We start from the raw sequence: 27,269 nt of genomic DNA, 5'->3' as shown, positions 1-27,269 counted from the left end.
TGTGAGGTCATGCTGTTCCGAGTCAGATTCCCTGTTTATGTTAAAAGGGCACCTTGACGCCCCACCCACCTCAACAGATAGCAAATGGTGGGGGGGGAAGAGGAGTCAACATTTGCTCAGGAGAGACAGCTGCAGGATAAGGGCAGGAGACAAGAGATGCTCGCTATGCTACTGCGCCCTTGGATCACAAAGCAGGAATTCAAAGTTCTTTCATTTTGCTCCATTTAGGAGAGAAATGTGATGCATTGCCACATGCTATTTAAAAGCAAGCCTCTTGCTAGAGCTCCCCACACCACGAAGCACTGCACAGAGCCAGATGGGTTGGGGAAGCCAAGGGCGAGTTTGTCAACATTATCTTTAAAAAAAAAGGGCTTTAGGACCAATATATGATACTGTGGGGGTTCTACTCTCAAGTCTCCCAACTGGGCACCTGCAGTCCCCTATGCAAAGCCTGATGCCAACTTCTAGACCAAAACTGAAGTGTCAGTGTCTGTTATTAACCTCTGGTTTACTCACTGCCGGCCAAATGTGAGAAGCCTGGCAGACAAGGTGTCAGTGCTTTCGGGAATTTTATTTCTATACAACCTTTCATCTGAAGATTTGAAAGCACATGACTGACAAGTCTCACAACATCCTTGTATATTATTACAGCAATTTACAGGTGACTGCACTGAAATGCAGAGAGGCTGAGTGATTTGCCCAAGGTTACACAGGTATTTACAGCAGAACTAGCAATATAATCTATGAAAAACTTCTTGGTTCGAAGGCCAGAGGGGACAATTGGTCTCTGCCAGTAGCACCCAAGAGTCTAGTCTCCTGAGGGCTGTAATACTTTTATTTAATTCTGATTACTGGGCTTGTTGTGCGAGTGTTATTGGTGCCCGGTGATCTACAGGAGGGCAGAGTTACAATCTGGTGGTCCCTTCTGACCTGAAACGCTATGACCTAGTCTCACCTCCTGCATAACCCAGGCCACAGAACTTCTCTGAATTAAGTCCTGTTTGAACTAGAGAATATCTTTTAGAAAAACACCCAATCTTGATTTAAAGATGGCCAGTGATGGAGAACCCTCCATGACCCTTCGTTAACTGTACCAATGGTTAATTAGTCTCATTGTTAAAAATTTGCACCTTATTTACACTCTGAATTTGTTCAGCTTCAATTTTTGCTTTTGGATTATGTTCTACCTCTCTCTGCTAGATTGAAGAGCCCGTTATCAAATTTCTGTTCCCCATAGGGGTACTTATAGTTTGATCAAGTCACCCCTTAACCTTCTCAAACTAAACAGACTGAGCTCTCTCGAGTCTATTACTGTAAGGTATGTTTTCCAATCCTTCAGTCATTCTTGCGGTTCCTCTCTGAACCATCGCCTGTTTTCCATAGCCTTCTTGAATTGTGGGCACCAGCACTAGACACAATATTCCAGCAGCAGTCACACCTACACTGGATACAGAAGTAAAATAACCTCTCTCCTCTACTAGATATTTCCTTTATATGCCCAAGGGTCACATTGGGAGCTCAAGTTCAGCTGATTATCCACCATGACCCCCAAGTCCTTTTCAGTGACTGCGTCCCATGATAAGAGTCCCCACACTGTGTAAGGATGGGCTATTTTTTTTTGATCCTACATGTATAACTTTACATTTGGCCTATTAAAATGCATATTGTTTGCTTGTGCCCAGTTTCCAAGTGATCCAGATCACTGTGCATCAGCGACTTGTCCTCTTCATTATTTACTACTCCCCCAAGTTTGACTCTCAGACTCTTGCTCAGATTCAGAACACTGCCTCCTTTAGATTGATTTTAAAGCTACATCAGTACAAAAGTTCCTGAGATGGAAGAGGAAATGGATATTGAAACCCCTCTCCCCCCAAATAATCATTGAACACTAGTGTTCAACGTAGGCCCCCCAATCTGAAAACAAAAGAGCAGAGTTTTGGGTGCAAAACCTAAACTCAGTTTTAAAAAAAACAGGACCTTGTTAAGTCAGATAATCTGAGAACAGAGAATCAGAGTGCATCTCACCACACAGGAGGCTAAATTAAAAGCGAAGGTTTAGATGAGTCTCCTTCGGAATACCACAGGGATGAATACAGCCAGCTTTTACCTGATCAAGGTTTTCACCCCATCAGATGTCACCCTTCCCACTGCAACACCCTTGGGTGATGACAGGTTGCCACCATTAGCAACAGCGCATCACCCCACACATTCTGATGAACCCACTGGACACCTCCCTACCCCTGACGCACACACAGGGAAACCAGAGAGAGACGCACACCAGAACTCATTGGGGTGAAACATTTACATTTATATTGAAATATGCACAAAACATAGGTGAGTTCTACCAGTCAATGCCATTTTGCCAAAGCAGAATCACAGCTTTTCCTGGGGAAGGTTCAGTCAGCTCCCAGCAGTGGGCAGCGCCCCCAAGGAAGGTCACCGTGAAACAGGGCTGTATTGGATTTTACATATGTGCAAGCTTCCAGCCTTTGAGGTCCCCCAGCCTGCACCTGGAGTCCCCTTGCTAGCACCCACATACAAGTTCAGAGACAAGGACTCTCTCCTTCCTTTCACACCTTTTCCTTTGCATTTTCTTCACTGCAATAAATATAAAATTGGCAATGCTCATACACCACAGCACAGACAAGATTCCAGGCTTCAGCATACAACTGTAAACTGTAACTAGATTTAAAAAAATTAAAAGTTCAGAAAGGGACAGTTCTTTCATAATCAGCCAGTTACAATGAAAGAACTCACAAAGGCTACACAGGGGCACCCAGACTGGGGTCTGCTGGGCCTGATCCCCAGAGGTGGCAAGCACCCTACAGTTGAAATTGCAAATACTCAGTACTTCTCAGAACCAGGCTCTAATTTTGGTACAATGAGAAAAAGATTCCCTCCTTGCCTTCCTCAAAGGATATGTGGTGACACTGGGATATGGCCTGGTCACTGCTAGATGGTGGCAATAGGACAGTAGCTTCCATGTCCCAGACAGAAGAAAGCTGCCCTTCCTTTCCACAGAAGCCGCTGCCATGGCCACACACAGAGGTGGTTAATGCAGCTGGGAAAGACACAATGCAGACTGGAGATGAAGGGCGGCGAACACTGACCCATGCAAAGCAACATGGCACCTCAGCAAGACATACTTGAGCATGGAGAGCCACCTGAGCTACCCTGCCCCCACCCAACCGACATGTATTCAACATGCCAGACCCACAACACTGCAATCAGCACCTAACCAAAGGGCTCTGGCTCACAGCTGAAGATAGCCTCAGCTGTAAACACACTGCACTGTTACAAGGAGTTAGAGCTTTCTATAAAAAAAAAAAAAAAAAAAGTCTAGATTGCCAGCAAGTAGCTGTCTTACCAGTGTGGTGACACCATGGAGAGACATTTAGTGCATGGGTCAAACAAACATGGTACCTTTCAACAAAAGCCTACAACCCGCAAAAACTAGCAAAGACCCAAGTCCTGTTTTATCCCCCGACTCTTGCTACAGGTGGGCCCATACCACCCTGCTAAATCTTCTCTCCCAACTTTTGTTTTAAAATCTGCTCGCGCCCTCTGCTCTACACCCCCAAGTTCCTGCACTGAGGCCTCCGTTCTTTCAGCAGAGACGAGCGATGCTTCCATCGCTAACGTTTCAGGCTGTTGGAAGGGAAGGGAGTGGTGCTGCTGAACAAACATGACGACTGGGCCCCTGGAACACTCCCCCAGCCCACGCTGGTCTGAGAGGAGAGGAGAGACCAGGACTCCTCCTCTCCCACTGAGCACTATCAAACGTGAACCTTTATTTCTGGGAAGTGGGATTCTTCGGCTTTCCTCCACACTTCTGTGTGGATCATATATACTGGAGACACACACACACACACACACACGCTCTGCATGCAATCCAGGCAGAAATCCTGCTATGACAAATTCTACAGCAGCAGAGAAGCGCGATGGGGACATAAACGCATTCCTTAATGCTAGATTAAAGCCTGCCTTAAAAAGAACCTTTTACTAGAATAAAAGGGCAAACAGGCTATATATACTACATATGTATGTCTTTTTGTAGTGGGGTAGAAAAAGCAATCTAGGTAGATCTCCTGTTTAACAAAAATGTAAAACAAAAATCAGTTCCTCTTTTACCTGCCAAAAAGCAGCATGACAATTGAAAACTGCAGCCTTCATGAACGCTTCAACCAGTGCAGAGGCCTGCAATGGCTGTTGTATTTTAGCAAGCGGTGGTGTGAACCATTACCAGGGATAACACCACGGCTGAACTCCAATTGTGGTAGGTAAGTCAATGAAGAATAAACTTTGTTAAAGTATTTTTATTTTTTAAGAAGCAAGGCTCTGCATTGGGTTTCAAACAGTTTCTTATTGATAAGAATCTTTTTTCCTGTTCACCTTTAAATGAATGACAATTTTATATAGTCATTACACAGATTATAATTAGCTCTCGTATAAAGATTATAATTAGCTCTCTGTCTCTAGCGAGACAGAGTCCCTATGAACAGGCCACTCTCCACACTAACTCCATTTGCTGGAGGGGAAAGGGGCAGTGTCCAGGAGAGGAAAAGGCTACAGACTGTCTCAATTATTTACTGTCAAAGGCCTTATTTGCTTGAATAAAATGTTTGTACAAGTAAAACAGAAGCAATAAAGAAATATACACCTTAGCACTCGTAAAGCATTAGATTGGTTCAGGCCTTGCAAAGAGGAGCCGAGTATGGATTTAAAAAAAAAAAAAAAGAAAAAAGGTGTAACAGTCATACTTTAAAAAAATTGGAACTATGAACATGAACAGCACTGCACAGAATCCTGTAGCACAGCCCTCACAGTGGGATGAAATGTCAATTCTACGTTTCTGACTGGCTTGTGTTTGACGTTTGCTGGAAAACTAAGCTCTTAAACCAAAGAACTGTTAAAAGCTGCCAATACTGTACACAAACCAAAACAAAGAACAGGTTCTATAGAAGACATGATATTCAACAGCACCCAAATGAGACTGTCCACAGCCCAAGCAACAATGGAATGAAGTTTGTCACAGCTAACAGACTTTGTAAAACAAAACAATATTTTGGGAGTGTTAAATGAGTTCAGCTCAACTAACACTTTGGTTTTTTACATTTCTGAATTCCAGTTACATTTAGTCTCATGCTGCTTCAAAAACAAAGAGCCAGAAAGCAACAAGTGTCTCTTAAAAAAACCTTAGTAAATTAAACGTCTAAAGATGGGAACGGTTTTTGAAAAAAATGCAGTTGTTTTGTTTCTAGTGAGTGGAATGTGATTCTGGTTCCCAAGCTAATACATAGAGTATAATCCCTAGGGAAACGAAAAGCTAAACCGAGAGCTGCATATGGGTTATTAGAGTCAGGCTAACAGGGTTCTTGGGGCACCATAGAGGAATAATGCATGTGGAGGGGCACAGAGGTGACAGTCTTGTTCTCATTTTAAATGAGGAACGGTTTAAAAGTAAAAATCTTCTTTAGCTAATTTCTTCCTGCAGTAAAACCAGTCAGCCCTGCCCTTTTATGTACAAGACCAGTTTGACGTTAGCCCTCCCCCTCAAAACACTAGATACGAACATCCAGTAACATTCTACAATGGAAAGTGCTTTAAGAAAGAAGGATTCTGTAGTGCCAGTGATAGAACTGATCTGATGGGGCTGGGATGACGTTGAACACGGATATTAGCTGATCAGGCCAGAGCAGCTTGCTTCTCCTCAGGGGTCTCCTCCAGTAGCTGCATGATCAGTTCATGGAGGGGTTTGCAGATCTTTGCATAGCCCCCTCCCGTCAGGTGCAGAAAATCAAACATGTCATGGCACGAGATGGCGCCATCCGAGTGCACGAAGCCCCCACTGACGTCCAGGAGCTGGACGCTGGCGAGTTTTGGGAGCGAGGCTTTTAGCAGCTGGTTCACCTTGGCATTCTTCTGCCGCAGAGGGTTTGGCTTTTCGCCTCGAGGTAGCAAGCTCTGATATAGGAAGGAGGCAAAGAAGAGAGCTTTGAAGTGACTAAGACAATATAATAACTTTCTCTTTCTAGACTTAGACCCTTAAAGCTCAGAATGAGGGCCCATCCCATGGGTGGCACTTCTCCCCCTACACATCTGCCTCAGCCCTATTCAGCCCCACTTTGAAACATGACTGAAAACAGTCTGAAGGACACGGCTGACACGTGGGCAGAATCTGCTCCTCTTTTCACCAATTCTTATTAGCATTCTTATTAGCTACTTATGCCCTCTTTCAATGTAGTTTTAATGGTTGGTTATGCAACTCCCACAGCAGAAGAAGACAGTCTATGCTGTTTGAGTACAGGATCAGAAATGGTATTGATCAAGTTCTAGTCCCAGCTCTGTCTCCATCATTCTCATCTCTCATGTGATTTCACCGCTTCCGTTTCTCTGTCTGGGACAAAGACGCCTCTAATGAGAGTACTCTTCTGAAGGAGTTAAGTTAAATAACGTTGGCAAAGCCCTCTGAACAGGAGAAACCTTCCTACAGTGTTTATTATCGTAAATAAATTACGACCCTCCCCCCAAAATGCACAGGTAACACCCAATATCATTGGGACAGGGGTGCAAACAACACACGACATGGGTTGTTCCAATGGTGCTACGTTATCACAACCCTCTGATGCGCATACCAATACAATAACTTTGGCCTGTGGCTGTTGGGTATTTATCAGCCGCACGATGGCCTCGATTCCACCTGCTACTTCCTCCGCTGTATTTTCATGGTTATTTGTTCCAACCCAGACGACAATGACCTGTGAAGAGGAAACAGGAACTGTGCAGCAGGTTTAGCACTCCACTCAAGGTACACAAACAGGAGGGGCTGTAGCAGCCACACTAGCTCTTATGAAAAGGGCAATAGCTAAGGCCTAGGCTGTCTGCAACCAATTAGACAAAACAATTAAGAGTTAGGCTTAAATATTAAAAGTCCCAGACTGTCAGCTTTGTTGACTCTTGAATAATTTCTTATCAACTTAAGACTCCTCCCTCTCACTCAGTACAGAACCAGAGACACAGAGTTAAGGGAAGCTACCCTGATCAGCACAGGAACAGATGATATCTGACACTTCTTCTGCACTGTGTTTAGGGACCAATTCAGACCCTCTGAGTACCTTGCATCTTTCCTGTCCTTACAACATACTAGATGTGTACGAAGCAGACTATAAGTGTCACAGGTGAAGAGGCTTATTTGTTTGTAAAGCACCAACTACAGTCTTGGCTCTCAAATGAAACCCTTTTACAGCATTTCTCTATTTTTAAGCCTTAACTCTTATGTTGGGGTCATCAATGTGCCTGACAATGGTGACCAAACTTGAACCTGTGCTGTACATTATCTATTGTAGGCATTTGGAAGCACCCTGTACGACAACACCCCGGAACACTGTACATCATTTAGAATGTGCTATGAGTTGCGTGAAACCTTGTTGTGGCCTGAGTTACAATCTCATTGAGATGGATAGGTACGAATGCCCTTCAATTAATATAGCTGTAAAAATTAGACAACCTGAAGGAACAGCTAAATGCAGCGTCTGGCCCTGAAAGAACCTAAGGAGTGGTTTTTGGATCATGGTGGAGGATGAAGAGTTTGTTTTTGGTGCAATAAGCAAAAGAAGCTGTTTCTTGCTACTTGATTCCTTCTGTCTTCAGAGGCACAAGACTTTGTACATTGCTTGTAAATAAACCTTTTAGCGAGGAGCTCTAAAGAAGCAACTAAGAGTTCATTGGTTAGAGAGGGACTGTATTTTGGTGTCCTCAGCTCTGTACTAGACAATATTCAGAGTTTTTTTCTAAAATGAAAAACAAACTTAAAAACCAGCTCTGTATGTGTTTATACCTTGGGTTTAATGTTCTCCAATTCACCATTCTTCAATCTCCACAGAACATGAGCTGTTGTGTCCCCACCGATCCCAAAATTCAATGCATGAAGGGGTGAAAAAAGCTCTCGCCATATCTGTAACCAGGAACCAATTCAATATTTTAGCTCAAGTGTTATTCTTCAGCATCAAAAATAAAACACTTTACATAAAGAGGTAGCTCAAGTAATGATACATTTGAAGTGAGTAAAGATATACTCCAGGGGAGAAGAGGTGCTGCCAGTGGAAGCATTACACATTCTCTAGGCCAGAAGAGGTGGAATCACAGCAGTTAATGAACTCAATCCTGGCATAGAGAAAAGAGGGAGCTAACACAGAGCAATTTCCCTTCAACCCATCCAGGAGGGATGCCGATGGCCCAGGAAGGGAGCCATCTCCAGGACATCAAGGCCAGAATCAGATCTCTGCTAAACATGGGACTTTTGAGGAGGGAAAAGAACTCCTTTTACTGCCTAAGAAGTTAGAAGTCTAGAACCAAATGAGTCAAACAGGAAAGTAACACTTTCAGAGCAAAGCAGTTTGGTAGCCATCACTGATGAAACAGTGGATGAAGGGCTTTCAAAACATTTTATACATTTTTTAAAAATATCCTAGTTGCTGCCTTTTCTAATCTCTGGACATTGGGATAGTCAATAGCACAGTCTCTACGCCAGCAGAAGGACAAGCATGCTAGAACACTGTATGCAAGAGGGTTAAACTGAAATTCTCTGGCTAAGGAGATACATGCACTAAATTTCATATTTGTACCATTGTGAAATAAGGAAACTTCATTATTGAAAACCAAGTGAAAAACAGTCACATTGGAAGTGGGATGGGCACAATCTAGAATACAGAAGGTGTGGGGAGAAGAGAGGATAGAATTCATTTTAAATCTACAAAAGGGCTCACACAGTGACTGCAGAGTAAGGAAGACAGAGTGACGAGAGAGATAGAGGGACAGAAATGGGATGTGTACAGTGAAACTGAGAAGGCAGCAAGTGACCTCAGGGAAAGGAGCAGTGAGGTAGAGGTTCAAAGTGGCTGACGGGATAGGACTGGAGAAGGCTGGGGCATGAACAGGAAAATGGAAGGGATCAAGGTTTGGAAAGCAGCTGAAGAAGTAGTGGAGGTAAGATTAGAAAGAGCCGGAGGACAAGGAGGCACTGTCAGTATTGCATATGTTCACCAGTTACTGGACTAAAAGTGATAGGGAGGCACCATCTCAATCATCTAACCCCACAACTTCATCCACTCCAGCTATACCTCATACTGCTGTAGCAACTGCACCATGGAATCACCCACAAACAGCACATCGGGCTCCTTGTCCTTGCAGTCCAAGACAAATCTGTTATGCTGTTTAAAAGAAAGCAGCAACATAAGCTCCAGCTGACAGTTTCCCTTTGGTATCTGTAGTCCATACGCAGAAAGTGAGTTGCCCAACCAGTTCCTCTGCTGCCAAACTTTGTGACTTTCCATCCTGTCTGCCCCTCAAGTATGTATCTTTAGTTTAACTCCTTAACTGCTGGACCTTCCTCCCTACGTGCTCTCTCCCTGGCATAGACAAGTTCTGACATTTTAAATGGCCACTCCTTTACAACTCAGAGCCCCTCAGGCTATACTACACACCACACACAAAGGAGGTTCTTGCTCCAGATACTGTGTTCAGCCGTTCTAAATCTATGGGTCATTCAGGTTGTTGGCTATTCACAATACAAGTCTCCTCAGACTATTTCACCCTGTCTAGGAGGAGCTTTAATAATCTAGTGGTACGAACGGAGACTGAGTCCAGACACTTGGGTTCAGCCTTTCTCAGCTTTGTCACTGCCTGGCTGTATTACACACTTCAGTGCTCTCCCACTTATTTGTTTTTGATAAACTGGGTTGGCGATTCTTCTCAATTAGTGAGCCAGCTAAAATATCTTTCTGGAACTCTGTTTCAAAATGTGATTTTCAGGTCGTACCACAAAGCTGCTTTTTGCCTCTTTTATTGTGGCAGGTTACTGGAACTCATCAACAACACTGCTAACATCTGGGTGGCTGAGCTGCACTAGCCACAGAATCAGGAATGTAAGCACCTGTATTTTGCTCATCATGCACTTGACTGCCTCACAATCTGCTAGTAAAGAGGATTCCATCTAATTTGTCAGCTGTGTTATCAGTTTTACCTGTGACATCCACCTGTCGTCTCCTTGAACATCTTCAGCTGCATGTGGAACTGCTGCTGGGTTTGAGTCTCCCTGGCTCATTCTATTCCTGTCGAAAGAACATTTAATACATGTTACGCTATACATCCAAGACCAAAATCAAGCTCTGACTCTCAAGAGGCCAGAGCTGTTGTCATGCACTCGTACAAGGAGTCAAGACCAGCAGTGGCTTAGCTTGAAAGAACTGCATTTACAGACATTTATAACTAATAACAATTTCCGTCTGTTCTGCTGAAAGCTAATGTGCCTGGAAAACTCACTTAAGCAAGTTTTATTCCATGCAGGAACCCCAAATTGTCCCTGCAGCATGATCTTATTGGAACTACTCTACCGACTTGTGATCAGTTATATCCAGACAGGTGAAAACAACCTTTTAATAATAATAGCAAGTTCATTTTAGTGCAATCTTTGCAGGAGCACCTATCTCACCCATGTTCATTTTTCACTATAACACAGTATACATGCAAATTATCAGGGGATTTGCCACTACTTGTACAATACTCAGACTGCAACTGCAAATACACATTTCAAATGGATTAACTGGTTTCAAAAGACAATGTACTAGCTCCATTGGCCCAAGAGGGTCTAAGCAGAAAACATTAGAATTCCACATGGGGCTGGCACCTCCGAAGTGTCTTTAGCTGCAGTTCTGTGTAATAAGACAAAAAACTTTATTCTGAAACCAGTGTGGTAGTTTAGTGGAGAATACCATTAGCCAACAAAGAGGAAACAGACAGAAATATATCTTGGGAAAGAAAGGAATGGGACTGAAATATGCAGCCATGAAAAAAGTTGGGTGAAAGCCTACAAACCCTTACTTTGGTATAGCTAGTTTTATGTTAGATGTAAAATGTAGAGAGACCAGATGGTCCCTTCTGGCAGATGCAAATAGGGCAAGGGAACGCCCATATCCAAGTGCTAGAGATCATAAATCATAAAATTACATTTAAAACTAATTTTCTCTAAAGTATTTTCATATTTAATCCTACAGACTAGTGCTTCCTTTTGGGTAATGTATATAGAATAATACAAGCTGAGGGGAGAGTAATTTCTTTTGAAGTCTTTTTAGACAAAATATGATTAGTGATAGTTAATGTTATCTTGCTCTGTAAGCTTGCATTCTCTCTCAATTTGTGCTTTATACATGCGCACATATATACTGTGAAATATTCTTAGAATTAAGTCATTTTTCTCGTCTAGAAGAGATTTCACTGTTTCCAGAGCTGCAATTTGCTCACTATGATGCAGTGAAGCCGAGGGCATTCATACCATACCATTAGAAACAGAATGATGCAATGATCCAAGTTGACTATAGAAGTGGGCTCTACTACAGGGATTGGCAACCTTTGGCCTGCAGCCTGCCAGGGGAACATTCCTCGGCCCTCGCCGCTTCCCGCAGCCCCCATAGGCCTGGGAGAGCGAACCACGGCCAGTGGGAGCTGTGACTGGCCGCATCTGCAGACGCTGCTGGTAAACAAACCGACCTGGCCCACCAGCAGCTTTCCCTGGCGGGCTGCATGCCAAAGGTTGCCGATCCCTGCTTTACTGTATTATCGTAACAAGGAAAACAATTTTGGAATTCAGAGTAGGAATGTTCTTTTATATGTAACAATCCAACCCGCATAACTGCTTTATCCACAAATAACTGAATCACAACATTTACAAGCTGCTCTATAAAGTTCATGTGCCTCGTACACACTGCATTACTCTCACCGCTACACATGTACACAAAGAACTCCAAAGCGAATAACAGGAGGGAGCACACAGCGCTCCCACAAACCAAACCTTTTCTGACACAAGAGGTGACTGATACCAATATTTATTCTAACTTTTTTTCGCCTCAAATGACTCTTGCTAAGGAGTAAGTCACACAGCATTATGTAAACATTTATCCCTGCATTTAGGAGCAGAACACGCACCCTAGCACTGGAAAGAGAATTTGCCAAAACTAGGCTTACACAACATATGCCCTCTTCACAACAGGAAGTGCTAATGTTAATGGCTGACAACCATATATAAAAGTATTGTTATGGAGACAAAGGGTTTGATGCACAACAGCACTTACTCATTTTGGTGAAAACAGTTTCAAGTTTCCTGAAGCCTTCTGGGTCAATGTTGCCCTAGAGTGAATGAAGTAAAAGGTCTACTGCACACAAGAAAAGCTTGCCACACCAGATCAGACCATAGCTCCATCCGGCCTTGTGGCCTGCAGTTGCCAATAGCTTATGCTTCAGAGAAAGGAGAAAACTTAATTCACCGATTACAGAACATATGAATTTCGATACTGGTTCAGACCTCTTGTCAGCTCATCTAGCCCAATATCCTGTCCTTGGCAGTGGCCAACACCAAATGCTTCAGAGGAAGGTCAAGAACTCCATAGCAGACAGACATAGGATTATCAGACTTCATGAAAGTCTTGTCCCAACCCCTAACAGTCAGAGATTGTCTTAAGACATGAAACATGAGATTTTATATTCCTTCCAATGCTTTTTTGGGGCAGCATAGTCTATTAGAGCCAATATTCTTGTTATCCATATAAACATCCAATTCATCTTTAAATACAGCACAGTACAGGAAGAGGGGAATGAGTCCTGAAGATGAGATCTGAGCTATAGCTATTACTAATGGATATGAAATTAACCAGCTCTTTAAAAATTCAGTCACATGATTTGATTCAGTAACCTAAATAACCCTAAATACACTTATCACTTAAAAGTCCCACAATATCTCCACCAATACCTTTGGCAAGAACTTTGGTTGAAACCCTTTTGGTTGCCACAGGTAACTGTTCCGTGGTATCAAAGTACTCAGGTGTATGTGGGGAATAAAGTCTCATCTAATCAACTGATCAGTGACTTTCACTTGCAGTGGCAAAGAGTATTACAGTGTTGAGAGGTTCAGGTATTTTCCATGAGTGTATTAGTTTCCACCCAACCCACGATGGCCAGTCCCTCTTCTAGCGTAATATTAATGTGCCTAGAACACATAGCATCAGAGACCCAAAAGTGACTTTATGTGATGCTGAGAAATACAAAGTAATGGGAAACAAACGTGAAAATGGGTGGATCATAATATAGATGATAGTCTCCCATACACAAGCATATGGGGTTGAACCTGTACTAGACAAAGGATTTTTACACCTCCAGATGTGTAAGCAAGAAGTTAGAGCTCCCTGTAGTCTGGACCAGGAGACTACTCTGAAGTAAACTACAAGAAGCATTTCAGGAATATAGGTCAATTTGCAACAAGGTGAAATGAGGTCTAAGAATTCTCCTCTATCCTTCAACAGAAATTTCTTCTCTTTACTCCTACCACCCATTATGATTACTAAGAACAACATAGTTTCCAGTCAGCTTCCTCCTCTGGAACTTGATCCCACAATGAAGTAGGAATGATGATTTTTTAGACAGAAGCAGCCAAGTTGTGAGGAAAAGCGTCTCTTTAAACAAATATCTGATAGTTACAGCAGAAGGAGAAAAGTGGCAAAACTGTTTGCATCAGATAACATCCCAATGTGCAAGTCCCTCTTTAAACACATATGGCATCATAACCCGGGAAGGTCTGAAGTTCCATATTCAAAGCTACAGATGTACATCATTTCCATTTTATCCTTGTAAAGTCACATGATGATAATTTTGCTAATAGCACATCCCTGATGTTTGACTTTATCTTGGTTCAAAAAAGGAAAATGACTAATAAAAAGATTGTGCAAAAAAACCTGAGGTTATACAAAATGTGAGACTCAGTTGATCAGTAAGACTAAATCATGGACATTTATACACCACTAAGGTAAATTAGGAGACAGTTTATACAAATTCTACATTTTTCCTCTTGCCTCAAATAACAATCCCCACTCTCAGCCCCTTCAAAATAATTTTATAAAGTCCTGTGCACCACCAGATGGCAACGGGGGCAGAGCGAATAACGAGGCCTTGGCTAGACTGTTGGTAGCCTGAGAGTCTTATGCTCTAATAAATTTGTTAGTCTCTAAGGTGCCACAAGTACTCCCGCTCTTTTTGCGGATACAGACCAACACAGCTACTACTCTGAAACCTGTCATACAGCAAATGAGACTCAGCTACTCTCGTCATTTGAAAGGCTATGTTGAAAGACATTGGCAGGTACAGTTTGGAGGAAGCTGCTTGTTCTTGGGACAGAGGACTATAGTCTCCTGGTTGTCAACTCAACATCTTTCACCGGAAGATTCAGCTAGTTTTTAAAGAAACACCAAAAGAATAAAAGAAACATTGCCCCAGTAAGTCAGGACTTGTGTGTTACAGTATTCCTCCCCCTTGCTACCCAAACCCATTAGGACTGAGAATCTCATTCCAGCCGTGATGAGAACAGATTCTGGAATCCGATCCTGTTATTATGGCTGTGTCTGATGGCAGAGTCTAGCACAGAGTAGATCGAACGTGCTGGTGCGGTGAAGAGGCTGTTGGTCAGACTGGCCACAAGCATAACTCATGGTTTTTAAAAAAAAAAAAAAAAAATAATCCAAAAGTCCACTCTGCATAACTATTGCCCAGGCCTTCAAAATCCCTTGTGTATAAAAGAAAGGTTTTAAATTCAAGTGTCATGTTTGTAATAATGGTAATAATAACCTTCCATGGTTATACACAAAGTGATAACAATGCTTACCTGAGAAATCAAAAAGAAAAGGAGGACTTGTGGCACCTCAGAGACTAACACATTTATTAGAGCATAAGCTTTCGGAAGTGGGCTGTAGCTCACGAAAGCTTATGCTCTAATAAATGTGTTAGTCTCTGAGGTGCCACAAGTCCTCCTTTTCTTTTTTCTGAAACCTGAGAAATCAAGTGTGTGTTTTGGGGAAAGAGCCTCGCAGGAGGGTGGAGCCGCTCAAGGTGAATCCGTGGAGGAGCAGTCCCCTTTCCCCATGCCCCACCCCCACTTCCCAGGGGTGGCTGCCTCCCTGCACGTCCTGAGTTATCGCCCAGCGGCCAATGGAGCCAGGGAACCAAGGGGCGCCCCAGAGGCCGGGCGGAGCCTCCCCGGACAGACAGGCCGCGGCCCGCGGCTCAGCAGCGGAACCGCCCCCGGCCGGCGGCAAAGGGCAGAGGCCGGAGGGGGCGGGGGCGGGCCCAGCCCCGCGCCGGCCCAGGGGAGCGGCTCGGCCCCCGGCCCGCGCGCCCCCGTCTCACTCACGCTGGCTGCGGCTCCCCCCGCGTCTCCATCTCGCTCTCGGGCGGGCGGCGCGGCGCGTCCCCAGACTGCCGCTGCGCCTGCGCACTGCGCTGCTTCCGCTTCCGTCCACCCACGCCTACCAATCACGTGCCGGCTGCGCCGGAAATCCCGCCCAGCCCGTCTCCGGGCTTTCCCTCCCCCCGCCCCTAGGGGGCGCCGAGGGGCCCTGGCGCGGGGACAGCGGGGGGCTGCCCGGGAGGGGCCTTGCTGAGGTGACGGGACATGGCACAGCCTGATGAGGTCACCGGGCAGCGTGGTGACGACACAAAGTGCCCCCACAGAACGCTGATACGGCTGGCGACGTGACACGTCATTGGAGACGCGGCAGTGGCTCAGTGTGATGACGTCACTGCACAGCATGATGAGCAAACCAAAGTGTCCTCACAGAGCAATGATGCGTGTGCTGACGTGATGACCTCATCTGCAATGAGGCAGTGGATTAACCTGATGATGTCACCTCACTGGGCATCATGATGACACGCACGGGGTCTCAGCTGGGTGGCATTTGGACCCTGCTGGAGGTCGTGTTGCTGTTGTGAGATGACATTTTTGCCCAGGCTGGTGACGCAAAATGACAGCACTTTGGTTTCAGAGTAGCAGCCGTGTTAGTCTGTATTGGCAAAAAGAAAAGGAGGACTTGTGGCACCTTAGAGACTAACAAAATTTATTAGAGCATAAGCTTTCGTGAGCTACAGCTCACTTCATCGGATGCATTCGGTGGATGAAGTGAGCTGTAGCTCACCAAAGCTTATGCTCAAATAAATTTGTTAGTCTCTAAGGTGCCACAAGTCCTCCTTTTCTTTTTGCGAGCACTTTGATTATCATGCTGATCCATTGTCACAGTGTGGAGACTTCTTTTTTTCAGTATAACTTCTTGGTGCCATGGTGTGTCAATGTTGTGGTGCAATACGATGATAGTTTGATATAATTTGTTGACCTGTTGTTTCAGTGTGTTCTTTAGATGCAACGCATGGGGGCGCTTCAACCAACATGTTCTGGGTGTCTCTGAACTTCTGACTGCCAGAAGCTGGGCCTGGACAGCAGGAAATGGATCACTCGATAAATTGCCCTGTTCTGTTCACTCACTCTGAGGAGTCTGGCACTGGCCACTGTCGGGAGACAGGATACTGGGCTAGATGGATCTTTGGTATGACCCACTATGGCCATTCTTATGATGATGCACAGCATTGCAGTGAGATGATATCATTCAGTGTAGCAAAGCTGGGCCTCATTGGACTGGAATTTGTTATGTTTATTATCATAGCATCTAGGACCTCAGTCATTGCCCACGGCCCCATTGTGCTAGGGAGCGTACGAACAAAAAACAGTCCCTCCCCAAAGAGCTCACAAGCCCACAGAGCTTTCAATCTAAATACAAGATTTATTTTATTTAAGATTTGTTTCAGCTGAGGTTCTCATCCATACTGGTTTGTTATTTCATGTGTGATCATGAACACTGGGTTCTGCACTAAGGTTTGATCTCTCTCTCTGGTGCACAACATTTTAGTATCTGAGTGTCTTCTTGCTGTATGGTTTCTCATGAGCCTTGGGCTACTGGCAGTGATTTACTTTTTTTAACATTTGATTTGGAGAAAATATTTGTCAAAAGAACTATATACACTTTACATATATAAGAAAAAAGTTTATCAAAACTGGAACTATAAAAATACTTAAATATTTTTAAAAATAAGTTGTACATTTTTATCTTCATTATTTGTAACACCCTCTTAGGATTATAATGACATTGCTTTAGTTGCCAGTTTCGTCAGTTTGGCAGACACTGGTCTTTCCCCCCGTATTTCTAACAATGCTGAAATTAAGAAGCTCATTTTATCTAATCATTTTCTGGACACATGCAGCTTTAGTTATATCAACACTGTTCTATAAAAAAGGATATACTAGTTCAACTGCAGCTTGGCCAATAGGGGGTGCTCACACATCAGTTTTCAACAACAGGCCAAACTTTCCAAACGTGGGTGCCTAAAATCAGGTACCTAATGGCTGTTCTTTCAAAAGTGCTAAGCCTCCCAGCAGCTCTTACTGACTTCAGTGGGCACTGCTGGGTGCCCAGCACTTTTGAAAATCAGACCACTAAATCTGTATCTAGGTATCCAGATAATTGACCCAATGATTTTCCATTGAAGACCATAGGAACTGTAGGTGTTCAGCATCTCTGAAAAATGAAGTTACTTATTTAAATGCTTAACTTTAGGCAAAGATATTTGAAAAAACTGAATCTAGTTTTTTTGGAGACCGAAGTTCTCTATGCACGACTAGGCACAGGAGAGAGAGAATGTCATTCGGTTCTTGGACTCAGTGATAACAAAGGAGCAGGTTTCAGAGTAGCAGCCGTGTTAGTCTGTATTTGCAAAAAGAAAAGGAGGACTTGTGGCACCTTAGAGACTAACAAATTTATTTGAGCATAAGCTTTCGTGAGCTACAGCTCACTTCGCTCACAAAAGCTTATGCTCAAATAAATTTGTTAGTCTCTAAGGTGCCACAAGTACTCCTTTTCTTTTTTAACAAAGGAGCAGTTAGTACCTATTTCTGGCTGTGTGATGCAGACAGCTATCCACTAGGAACTGAACTGAGACCTACCACATTCACTCCACGCAGGCCACAATATAGTCATCAAATGAAAACAACTGTTTACCTCGTCTGGATTTGAATGAGGTACGGAGAGATGGAAACCTCACTATATCCTAACACCATTCTCCTAAAATATCCTCTCCCTGTGCAGTAGGACAGCCCTAAAGGAGGAACACAGTCTGAATCTCAGCTTACTTGTGGCACAAAGGTTCTCCTGATTCAAGTCCTAATTTCTCAGTGGCTGAATCACACATTGCATGAATATTGTAGCCATTTAAAGAGGTTTATTTTGTTAATCCAACAGCTCAGGGATTAGCTTTTAAAGAGGAATTTAGGTCCTTTATATCCCTTTTGAAGCCCTGAGGATTCCCACTTTCTAAATACCATCCTTGTGTCATATTGTGATCTTCCTTCAGGCCAAGGTGGTTTGGGAGACGATCAATGCCATTGTTAAATCAGCAAGAGGAAGGTGCTGAGAGTGGTGTAACTGCTCCTATCCTTCTTTTGCAGAGAATGATCCCCAGTACAGCTTCAGGACAGCCATCTGAATATTATGTATATTGAGTAACATTTGCAAAAGCACCTAAAACACCTAGGAGCCAAAGTCCCACTAGTCCTAAGTCACTTAGGTGCTTTACAAAATTCTACCCATTATGGAAAGGAAATTAATTGTTATTGAGTTCGCCAACAATAAAATCCTCCAGTTCATCACCTGTGTCCTTCCCCTGTGATTAGAGGGAGGTCGTGTTTTATGATGCTACGGATTACACTTGGTCCATCAGCTGCAGGTTAGAAGAGAGACTCTACAAGGGAACTAACCATGATACCAGTGTAAGGGAAAGGAAAATAAGGGGAGGCAGAAGAAGTGTCTACCAATAATAGAGGGAATTAACAGTGCGAAGGCTTTTACAGGGGCAGAGACAGCTGATCAAGGAGCAGTGGTTTAAAATTCAGCAATGAGAAATGTAAATATGGATCAATAATGGGATCCAGAGACTTTCACTTTGAAGCCACTGTTTTCAGTCCAGCTGTGTCTGGTAGTGACTGCACATTGTTACATATTCCTGGTGGATTCCTACCCACTAGGAATTGGACTGAGATTACTGTCTCAGCTATATGGAATGCTCCACAAGAATGGCATGTACTGTGTGCTGAATTTCCATATTTATGACTCTGCTGGATATATGAAATGGCATTTAGGCATCGGAGGTAACTCAGAAGACCCCTCCAAATATAATTTGCATAGAGGACCACTCAAGAGTGAGAATTTCCTGAGATACCTAAATCTAAAAGTTGAAGACGAATCTGGGAAGGATCAAAGGAATCAAAACTAAGTGTGATTTTCCACACCTACAAACCATCATTTGGTGAATATCATACAGAGAAAACCCAAGCAGATCTTTATACACTAATAGTGTCATGTAAGTGATACTTAATAATAGAAATCTAGAATCTTAAAAGTGAGGTTAGAGAAAACTTTATACATGTTTAAAATAAATGAACTGCATACCATTTGAAACCCTGGCCTCCTCTGTTACATATGTGATATCCCTCATTTGGAAATATTTGACCAATATTTGAAAGCCACGAGGGTGATATTAGGCTTCCTTTAGTGATTCAAGTCATCTTGGGTACCTTTTTTAAACATACCTAAGTGACTTGGGAATCTGAGACCAGCAAATATGTGTGTGACCAAAGTCAGACTTTGCACCCTGTGCCCAATCTCCCTATAGAAAAGTGACAGCAGAGCGGGGTGCATATCCTGCAGTGGAAATTCCTAGAAATCACCTGTTTATTGAATTATTGTATTATTTATTGCTTTTTCCAAAAAATCAGAGTAAATTGTATAATTTCCCAAGTGTACTTAGAAGACACTGATGAGGCACTTTTCATTGCTTGTCATTAATCTGGGTGTCTCCCACATTGGCCAGTTTTGATGGGATGGGGAAGGAGAATGAATGTATTCTTTGGTTATGCTGCCTGACGGGAAGGATATGAAAAATGCTGCCACAAGGAGGAAATCTAAAGAAAGCACTGCACAAATGTTCCTCTGTGACTGTCTCTGTGCTAGAGGTTCCCTTGATGTTTACAGCAGCAATGAATTCTCATCATATCTGGCAGACTTTTCCCATGTACACACACAATGCAGGCTGGTTGAAGATTAATATTTATTACATAAAGTCAGGGCCACAAGCAATTGGCCACTTATTTATTTTTTTAAATATGTAACTAGCACACCTGTCTCTTGTTTGATGGGAAGATGCAGCTAGAGCGTTGCCGTTAGCAACAGCTAGACCACTTGAGGTTAATTCAGCAGTTTCCCTGGGCAACCTTGACAACAAAGTTCTGTGGAACATCTTTAATGAACGAAAGATGCAGATAAATGAAGATTTATTGGTGAAAAAAATTAATGATGAGATCAGAGCCCTCAGCTCCATGTTTATTGACCTAGGAGAGGATGAGGACACCCTTTGAGTTAAAGGCTTGGGTTTTATTGTAGATTTCATATGAAAACGGCATCATTTTGCATTATTTACATCTCATGCCTGAATTTATTCCCTTCAAATCCCACTCCTCTTTCTTTGCAGGACTGCCACCTTTCTGACATACGATATGATAATTCCTCCCCACTTCCTTCCCCCTCCAAAAAATTATATAGGGCCAGGGATCCATAGACGCTCCTCTCCTCACCTAAATACTGGGGTCAAATTCATCTCAGGGATGTTTGCCCTGTAGTGAATGGAATGGCAGAGTGCCCAGGGATGCAGCTAGGCCTTGAATTCTAGGTACAATAAGAGCAGTTTCCATGGTCATTCTACTGTCCAGGTGAATCACTTATTGACAAGTCTTTTTTCCAAAGTCTTTTACTGAGTGCATGGGTGTGTTGGGGTGGGGATGGGGCGGAAGTGTGTTAGTGAGCAGGGAGAGGGGCAGGAAGGAGCCTGGGGTAGAAAATTGAAAAAATTCAAGGTCTGCTTCTTTATTACTTTGTCATTTCAAACTGTGAAAAGGGTGCGTAAAATGCCACCAAATCTTGCATTCATGAAAATGGCTGTGCAAGGTGCCAGGTAGTGGAGAATCAGGCCCCACATTCTCATCTCCTGTGGATTTTGATGTCAGTTGTTAGAGTTAAAAGCTGGATTACATTAACATCTAGAGTGGAAGCATACAAAGCTCTTTGAACCCCAGCCCATACAACAACTGAGCGCTAAGGCTCTGAGCTGCCCCTCTTTCTCTAGCAGATAAATAATACTGCCTCAGGCTGCCTACTCTTTGGTCATCTGGTGCCCATTTTAGTTTCCACCATCCACCCTTTTGGAGGGCTGTTTTACTTTATGCTGGATTCCATTCTCCTGCCTCTGTCTGTCCCAATTAAGGGGCAGCAATGAGAAGACCAAAGAGAGGCAAACTGCAACATTGGGTTGCCGCACTTTGGCCTGAGTGCTGTTCACAGTGTCCACATATGAACATTTGGGCGTGTGCTGCTTTGCAGTGCTCTGGGCTGCAGTAAGTGGTGTGCATGCTTCCCCGAACAGCAGCGCTAATGCACCTCAGTCTGGACACCTGCACCATCCCCAAGATGTTCTAATCCAGAGCCTTTCCTGGACAAGGACTGACAGTTGTGCCAAATTGCTCTGTAGTTTTCTGATGTACAGTCTATAAACGGGGGCTATAATGAGACCAGCAAACTTTTCTATGACCAAAGTCAGACTTTGCACCCTGTGCCTGATCTCCCTACACCAACTGGCCCCGAAACTCCAGCATCCTTGAAGAGCTGTGGATACAACTCTCAGGATTTCAAGCATCCCAGGACAACTGTAGACCTTTCTAAAAGCTCAAAAAAGCATTATTTTGCCTGCATTGCAAAAGGAACAAAGCATCTTTATAGATAAATAAAGTACAAGCCCAGCTTAATGCTAGGGAAGAGAACTGTTGAAGACTTAAATGAAATGTAGGAAAAAGAAACAAGAAGAGATAACAATGGCTGTAATTGTTACGCATCGCCCTTGAAGTGTAAATTGCAATGTATACCTTTGCTTGGCACTGACTGTGTCTAAATCAATGAAGTCCTTATAGGTAACTGATTACTAGGAAGTGGTTTTAACTTGCTCTTTCCTTAGCTCTTTTGTACCTATGCATGCCCACCCATTGCACAATGGTTAGTCTGGGGTTAGGGGAGGCTCACAGAGCTGGAAGGGATGGAGGTGCTGCAGATTAAGACTGAGGCCCTTGCAAAGTTTGGATGGGTGGACTCAGGACCGGAATAACAGGGGATGCTGCAGTGCTGAATGGAGTGCATCGACAGAGCTGTGCTCCTGTAGTCAAAGCTATCAGTCTCATGCTAGATAAGTAGATATAGATATGCATGTGTATATAAGATATAGATATACTGTTACCCCATTTTAATAGCGAATAAGGCAGACTAATGTTTCATTGTAGCAGATCAACTCTTCCTAGTATCCCTAACCTATTACAGAGCTATACGTTTCATTTTCAAAGTGCCAAGGCTCTGAGCACTGCGGGAAAAAGTGATTTGTAATTACACGTTTTAAAATAAAAGCTAAGTGCAGGGAACACTAATATTTCTTCCTTGTGAGCAGAATAGAAATGGCCCATCCAGTTGAATTCGCCATCAGTAATAAACTGCAAGGCTCAGCTTCTCCCCTTGGTTGGTGCTGAAAGGGAGAGGGCAGCCACACACCGCCTTATTGGGCTCCAAGGGCCATACTGGTCCATTCAGCTGTACTTTGAGCCCCTTTCTTCTGCAGATTTCTCAGGGGGAGGGGGAGAGAAAACTTTGAATCTCCTGATTTTTAGCAGGACACAAGACTTTTCTGTGATAATTAAAGAATCAAAAATATATGTGAAAAAATACAAAATCCGGAAAAGTAAAACCTTGGCCTTACTTGCCAGGAATGCTGAGACTCGAACATAGCAGCGTACAGGCTTCAGGACTGAGGGTAAGGGAAGAGAGATTCTGTTTTGGGGCCCCAGCTTCCTTTTCCTTTTCACAGCAGTGACCTCAGTGCTATGGCCAATGGCCAAGCCTGACAGGTAATTTGTTCCAGTGAAGCTTGTTATGCAGTGAATTAAATGATGGATGAATGAACAGAGAAAGATGAAGAGAGAGATTGGACTAACAGAAAATGATTTAAGTTCTGCTATCCAATGGATTGGCTGGAGTGCCTGTCCATCAAAGGTAGCCTAGACTGTGCTGCTAGGCATGATGGGAATTAATTTCCTTATAAAAGCCCCCAGCAGAGCAAATTGGCAGTGTTATATATAAGCCTCTAAAAAAACAGGAGCTGTGGAGGAGAGAACATAAGAACGGCCATACTGGGTCAGACCAAAGGTCCATCTAGCCCAGTATCCTGTCTTCTGACAATGGCCAATGCATGGTGCCCCAGAGGGAATGAATAGAACCGGTAATCACCGAGTGATCCACCCCATCACCCACTCCCAGCTTCTGGCAAACAGAGGCTAGGGACACGATCCCTGCCCATTCTGGCTAATAGCTATTGATAGACCTATCCTCCGTGAATTTATCTAGCTCTTTTTTGAACCCTGTTATAGCCTTGGCCTTCAAAACATCCCCTGGCAAGGAATTCCACAGGCTGATTGTGTGTTGTGTGGAAAAAATACTTCCTTTTGTTTGTTTTAAACCTGCTGCCTATTACTTTAATTTGGTGGCCCCTAGTTCTTCTGTTATGAGGAGTAAATAACACTTCCTTATTTATTTTCTCCACACCAGTCATGATTTTGTAGTTGTCTATCATATCCCCCCCATTTGTTTCTTTTCCAAGCTGAAAAGTCCCAGTCTGATTAATTGCTCCTCATATGGAAGCCTTTCCATACCCCTGATCATTTTTGTTGCCCTTGGGGTAGGCCAAGGTTAGTCCTGTGATAGCTACTCTAACCTTGAAGAATGAGAAGTTGACACTTCATTGTCTAGTCTCCAAAGATTTTTAATTTTTTTTTTTGGAGGGTTTATGCGTCTTTGTTGTTTAAGGCTGGGCTATAAATAGCCTCTGCTGGAAACCTCCCTCGAGCCCTTTTCTTTGGATTTTTACCTTGGACATAGATAAGTAGGAACTGAACTTTCTAGCTGAATCCCTGTTTCTTGTAATCTTCCAGGTAGCTTCCTCTGTCCTAGATTCTCACTGTTCTGTTGCTGCCCATCCAGTCTTCTTTTATACCCTCAATATCCCCACCTTTCCTTAGTTTTTCTACTTGCAGACCAACAGGAATGTTTTAGAATTCAGTCTCGATGTAACTTGAATGCCTAATGAATTTTATGTTAATGCTCAATTTGACACATTGTACAGATTCCCCTCTGTATTATCTAAACTCATTTCACAATTAAACCTAGTCTCGTTAATAGATTTATAGATACTAAGGTCAGAAGGGACCATTTTGATCATCTAGTCCGACCTCCTGCACAGCGCAGGCCACAGAATCTCACCCACCCACTCCTACGAAAAACCTCACCTATGTCTGAGCTATTGAAGTCCTCAAATCGTGGTTTAAAGACTTCAAGGAGCAGAGAAGCCTACAACTTTACTCCTGGAGCCTCAGTACCCTGTCTCATCTGTTATTGTCTTCCTCCAACCCCTCAAAAAACTGGCCTTCCTTCCTCTAGCACAACTGCTTCTAGAATACAGTGTAAGTAGCTTTCTTGTCTCAGTCTAGTTTCAGAGTAGCAGCCGTGTTAGTCTGTATTCGCAAAAAGAAAAGGAGTACTTGTGGCACCTTAGAGACTAACAAATTTATTAGAGCATAAGCTTTCGTGAGCTACAGCTCACTTCATCGGATGCATTTGGTGGAAAAAACAGAGGAGAGATTTATATACACACACACAGAGAACATGAAACAATGGGTTTATCATACACACTGTAAGGAGAGTGATCACTTAAGATAAGCCATCAGTCTATATACTGAATAGAATACGCTGAGCAGCCTTTAGTGAAAGATACTAGACCAAACCCCACACTGTATTATATCAAACCTATTAGAACATCCTGCAATACAAAACACTCTTCTGCAAGAATTAGTGACAGAGTAATGTGGAGTGAGGCTTTTCCACATCATAAACCCATGATATTAATTGGAGCAGTTGAGTTTCTGACTAGAAGAGGAATATGAGTGGAACAGAAAGAGATGGAGCAGTGAGAGAGTTGCATGAGGAGCCGAGGACAGAAATAATCAGGAATGCTGTGGCCCAGAGTAACTGGCAGAGTTGTACTTCTTGTAGTCACTGCTTCATAAGCACTAAAACTCCCACAACCTAGGCAGTGACTATGGCATAGCAAAGAGTCCTGTACAATTAAGTAGAACAGTGGAGCACGAAACATTGCAAATATTCCATAAACACAGTGGATCTGGTTTTCAGCAGTGTTGAACAGTTGTGCTTTCCACTGATTTCCACAGAATCTGGGAGTGTTGGGCACTCCTGAAAACAAACAGCATTGCCTCCTCAGCACGTAGAAAGAATCCCACCATGAAAGTCAGTTGTTATAATTGCAGACGGTGGGGATTTTGTAGTAGGGTTCCCATTGTCACAGCTCTAAAGTTACATAGTCCATTTAAAAACTTGTTTTGTAGAATTCTTGGTGGTGGGATGAAGCTTGGGGGCAAAAATCTGAAGCTAGTGGCTACAAGAGTGTCTGAGGCTTGTTCACCTGCACATCTACCAATATGATATATGCCATCATGTGCCAGCAATGCCCCTCTGCCATGTACATTGGTCAAACTGGACAGTCTCTACATAAAAGAATAAATGGGCACAAATCAGACGTCAAGAATTATAATATTCAAAAACCAGTCGGAGAACACTTCAATCTCTCTGGTCACTCGATCACAGACCTAAAAGTGGCAATTCTTCAACAAAAAAACTTCAGAAACAGACTCCAATGGCCCACCTTGATTATCACTACAAAAGGTCTCCCCCCCCGCTCACCTTACCTGATCACTCTCATTACAGCGTGTATGGCAACACCCATTGTTTCACGTTCTCTGTGTATATAAATCTCCCCACTGAATTTTCCACTGAACGCATCCGATGAAGTGAGCTGTAGCTCACACAAGCTTATGCTCAAATAAATTTGTTAGTCTCTAAGGTGCCACAAATACTCCTTTTCTTTTTGCGGATACAGACTAACACGGCTGCTACTCTGAAACCTGAATAATCTAGTAAATCGTATTAGAGCTGCTGTGAGGAGCCTGAAGTAGTAATGCACTGATCACTCAGTGATGGCTTTTGCCGAACAGCACCAATATGCATCGGTACCGACATGGACAAGAGACAATTTCAGTGATTGGCATTTTCATGATGGGCTGGAGCAACTGTCCCACCAAAACACAGTCCCTTCCTCCTTGATGGTCTCAACCTTCTGGAATAGAGTGAAAGTCTGGCTTAAATCCTAGTTTTGCAGCTGGGACAGGTTCTGGACCTCTGTGGTCAGCACTGGCATGTGGGAGGGGAGACTAATGAAGGGGAGGGATTAGTTTTGGATGCTAGATTGCATGGGATTTTGTAAATGATATTCATGTTATAACGAACAGCCTGTTGGCCAGAGCATCCTGTAGTTGCAGTTGGCTGTGCTTTACCAGCTGGGGTCACTACAGTCAAAAGTTCTTTGTGCAGGCAGCTTTTTAGAACATAGATTTCAGAGTAGCAGCCGTGTTAGTCTGTATTCGCAAAAAGAAAAGGAGTACTTGTGGCACCTTAGAGACTAACAAATTTATTTGAGCATAAGCTTTCGTGAGCTACAGCTCATTGTGAGCTGTAGCTCACGAAAGCTTATGCTCAAATAAATTTATTAGTCTCTAAGGTGCCACAAGTACTCCTTTTCTTTTTAGAACATAGAGAAACTTTTCTTTAGAACTTCATAGGGCAAAAATAAAACCACAACTGTAGCTACATAGGACAATAGACTCATGTATGTGAATAGTCTGTGACTACAGCGGCTGGCTAGGAAGCACATTTGGTGCCACTGACAGTAACTTTTACTGACAGATCATATTTAATCAAGAGAAGAGGGTGAATCAAACAGACTGTGTACTTGCCTTTCTCTGGAAAATGAGACTTCCCTGTAGCTATTTTCTGGTGCGTGGGTTCTGGTAAATAACTAAAAGTAAAACATCTTTGGTCTTTGGTGCAAAAAGCTGCTTGCCTTGAAATATAGGGAAAGCTGGCAGCATGGGGCTTCAAAAGCACCAGGATGAGACTTCAGCGAGCATGAAGGGATCACTAACTCATTATTCTTCCTCTCCCTCCATAAATACTGGCGAGGAACTGTTAACACTACAGATGTATTGTAGGTATTCTTGGTATTAATCCTGTTCTCAATTTTAGCTCTGAAAGTTTTGCCTATACTCGGAAATTATTTTAAAGTATTACTTTGAGGCTCTTGGG

The 27,269-nt window shown here is 43.3% G+C and overlaps 1 protein-coding gene across 4 annotated transcripts; it reads right to left on the bottom strand.

Moving 5' to 3' along the window:
* Positions 1-2,287: 2,287 nt before the first annotated feature.
* On the bottom strand, positions 2,288-15,368 carry PAFAH1B2 (platelet activating factor acetylhydrolase 1b catalytic subunit 2). 4 transcript variants are annotated; one of them, XM_043501025.1, is made up of 7 exons: positions 15,227-15,368; positions 10,022-10,109; positions 9,120-9,209; positions 7,838-7,954; positions 6,636-6,758; positions 5,911-5,964; positions 2,288-2,598 (listed from the first exon to the last, which is right to left on the bottom strand). In XM_043501025.1, the coding sequence occupies exons 1-7, from the start codon at positions 15,253-15,255 to the stop codon at positions 2,596-2,598; spliced, it is 504 nt and encodes a 167-aa protein (XP_043356960.1). In that variant the 5' UTR covers positions 15,256-15,368; the 3' UTR covers positions 2,288-2,595. The 4 variants fall into 4 exon arrangements, with proteins under 4 accessions (XP_043356960.1, XP_038236683.1, XP_038236682.1 ...); XM_038380755.2 differs by adding an exon at positions 12,126-12,180 and having other exon boundaries at positions 2,288-5,964; positions 15,227-15,303; XM_038380754.2 differs by having other exon boundaries at positions 2,288-5,964; positions 15,227-15,367.
* Between the last annotated feature and the right edge of the window lie 11,901 nt (positions 15,369-27,269).

The sequence above is a fragment of the Dermochelys coriacea genome, chromosome 22 (assembly GCF_009764565.3).
Source record: "Dermochelys coriacea isolate rDerCor1 chromosome 22, rDerCor1.pri.v4, whole genome shotgun sequence".
Lineage (NCBI taxonomy): Eukaryota > Metazoa > Chordata > Testudines > Dermochelyidae > Dermochelys > Dermochelys coriacea.
This window is presented reverse-complemented; position numbering and strand designations above follow the sequence as displayed.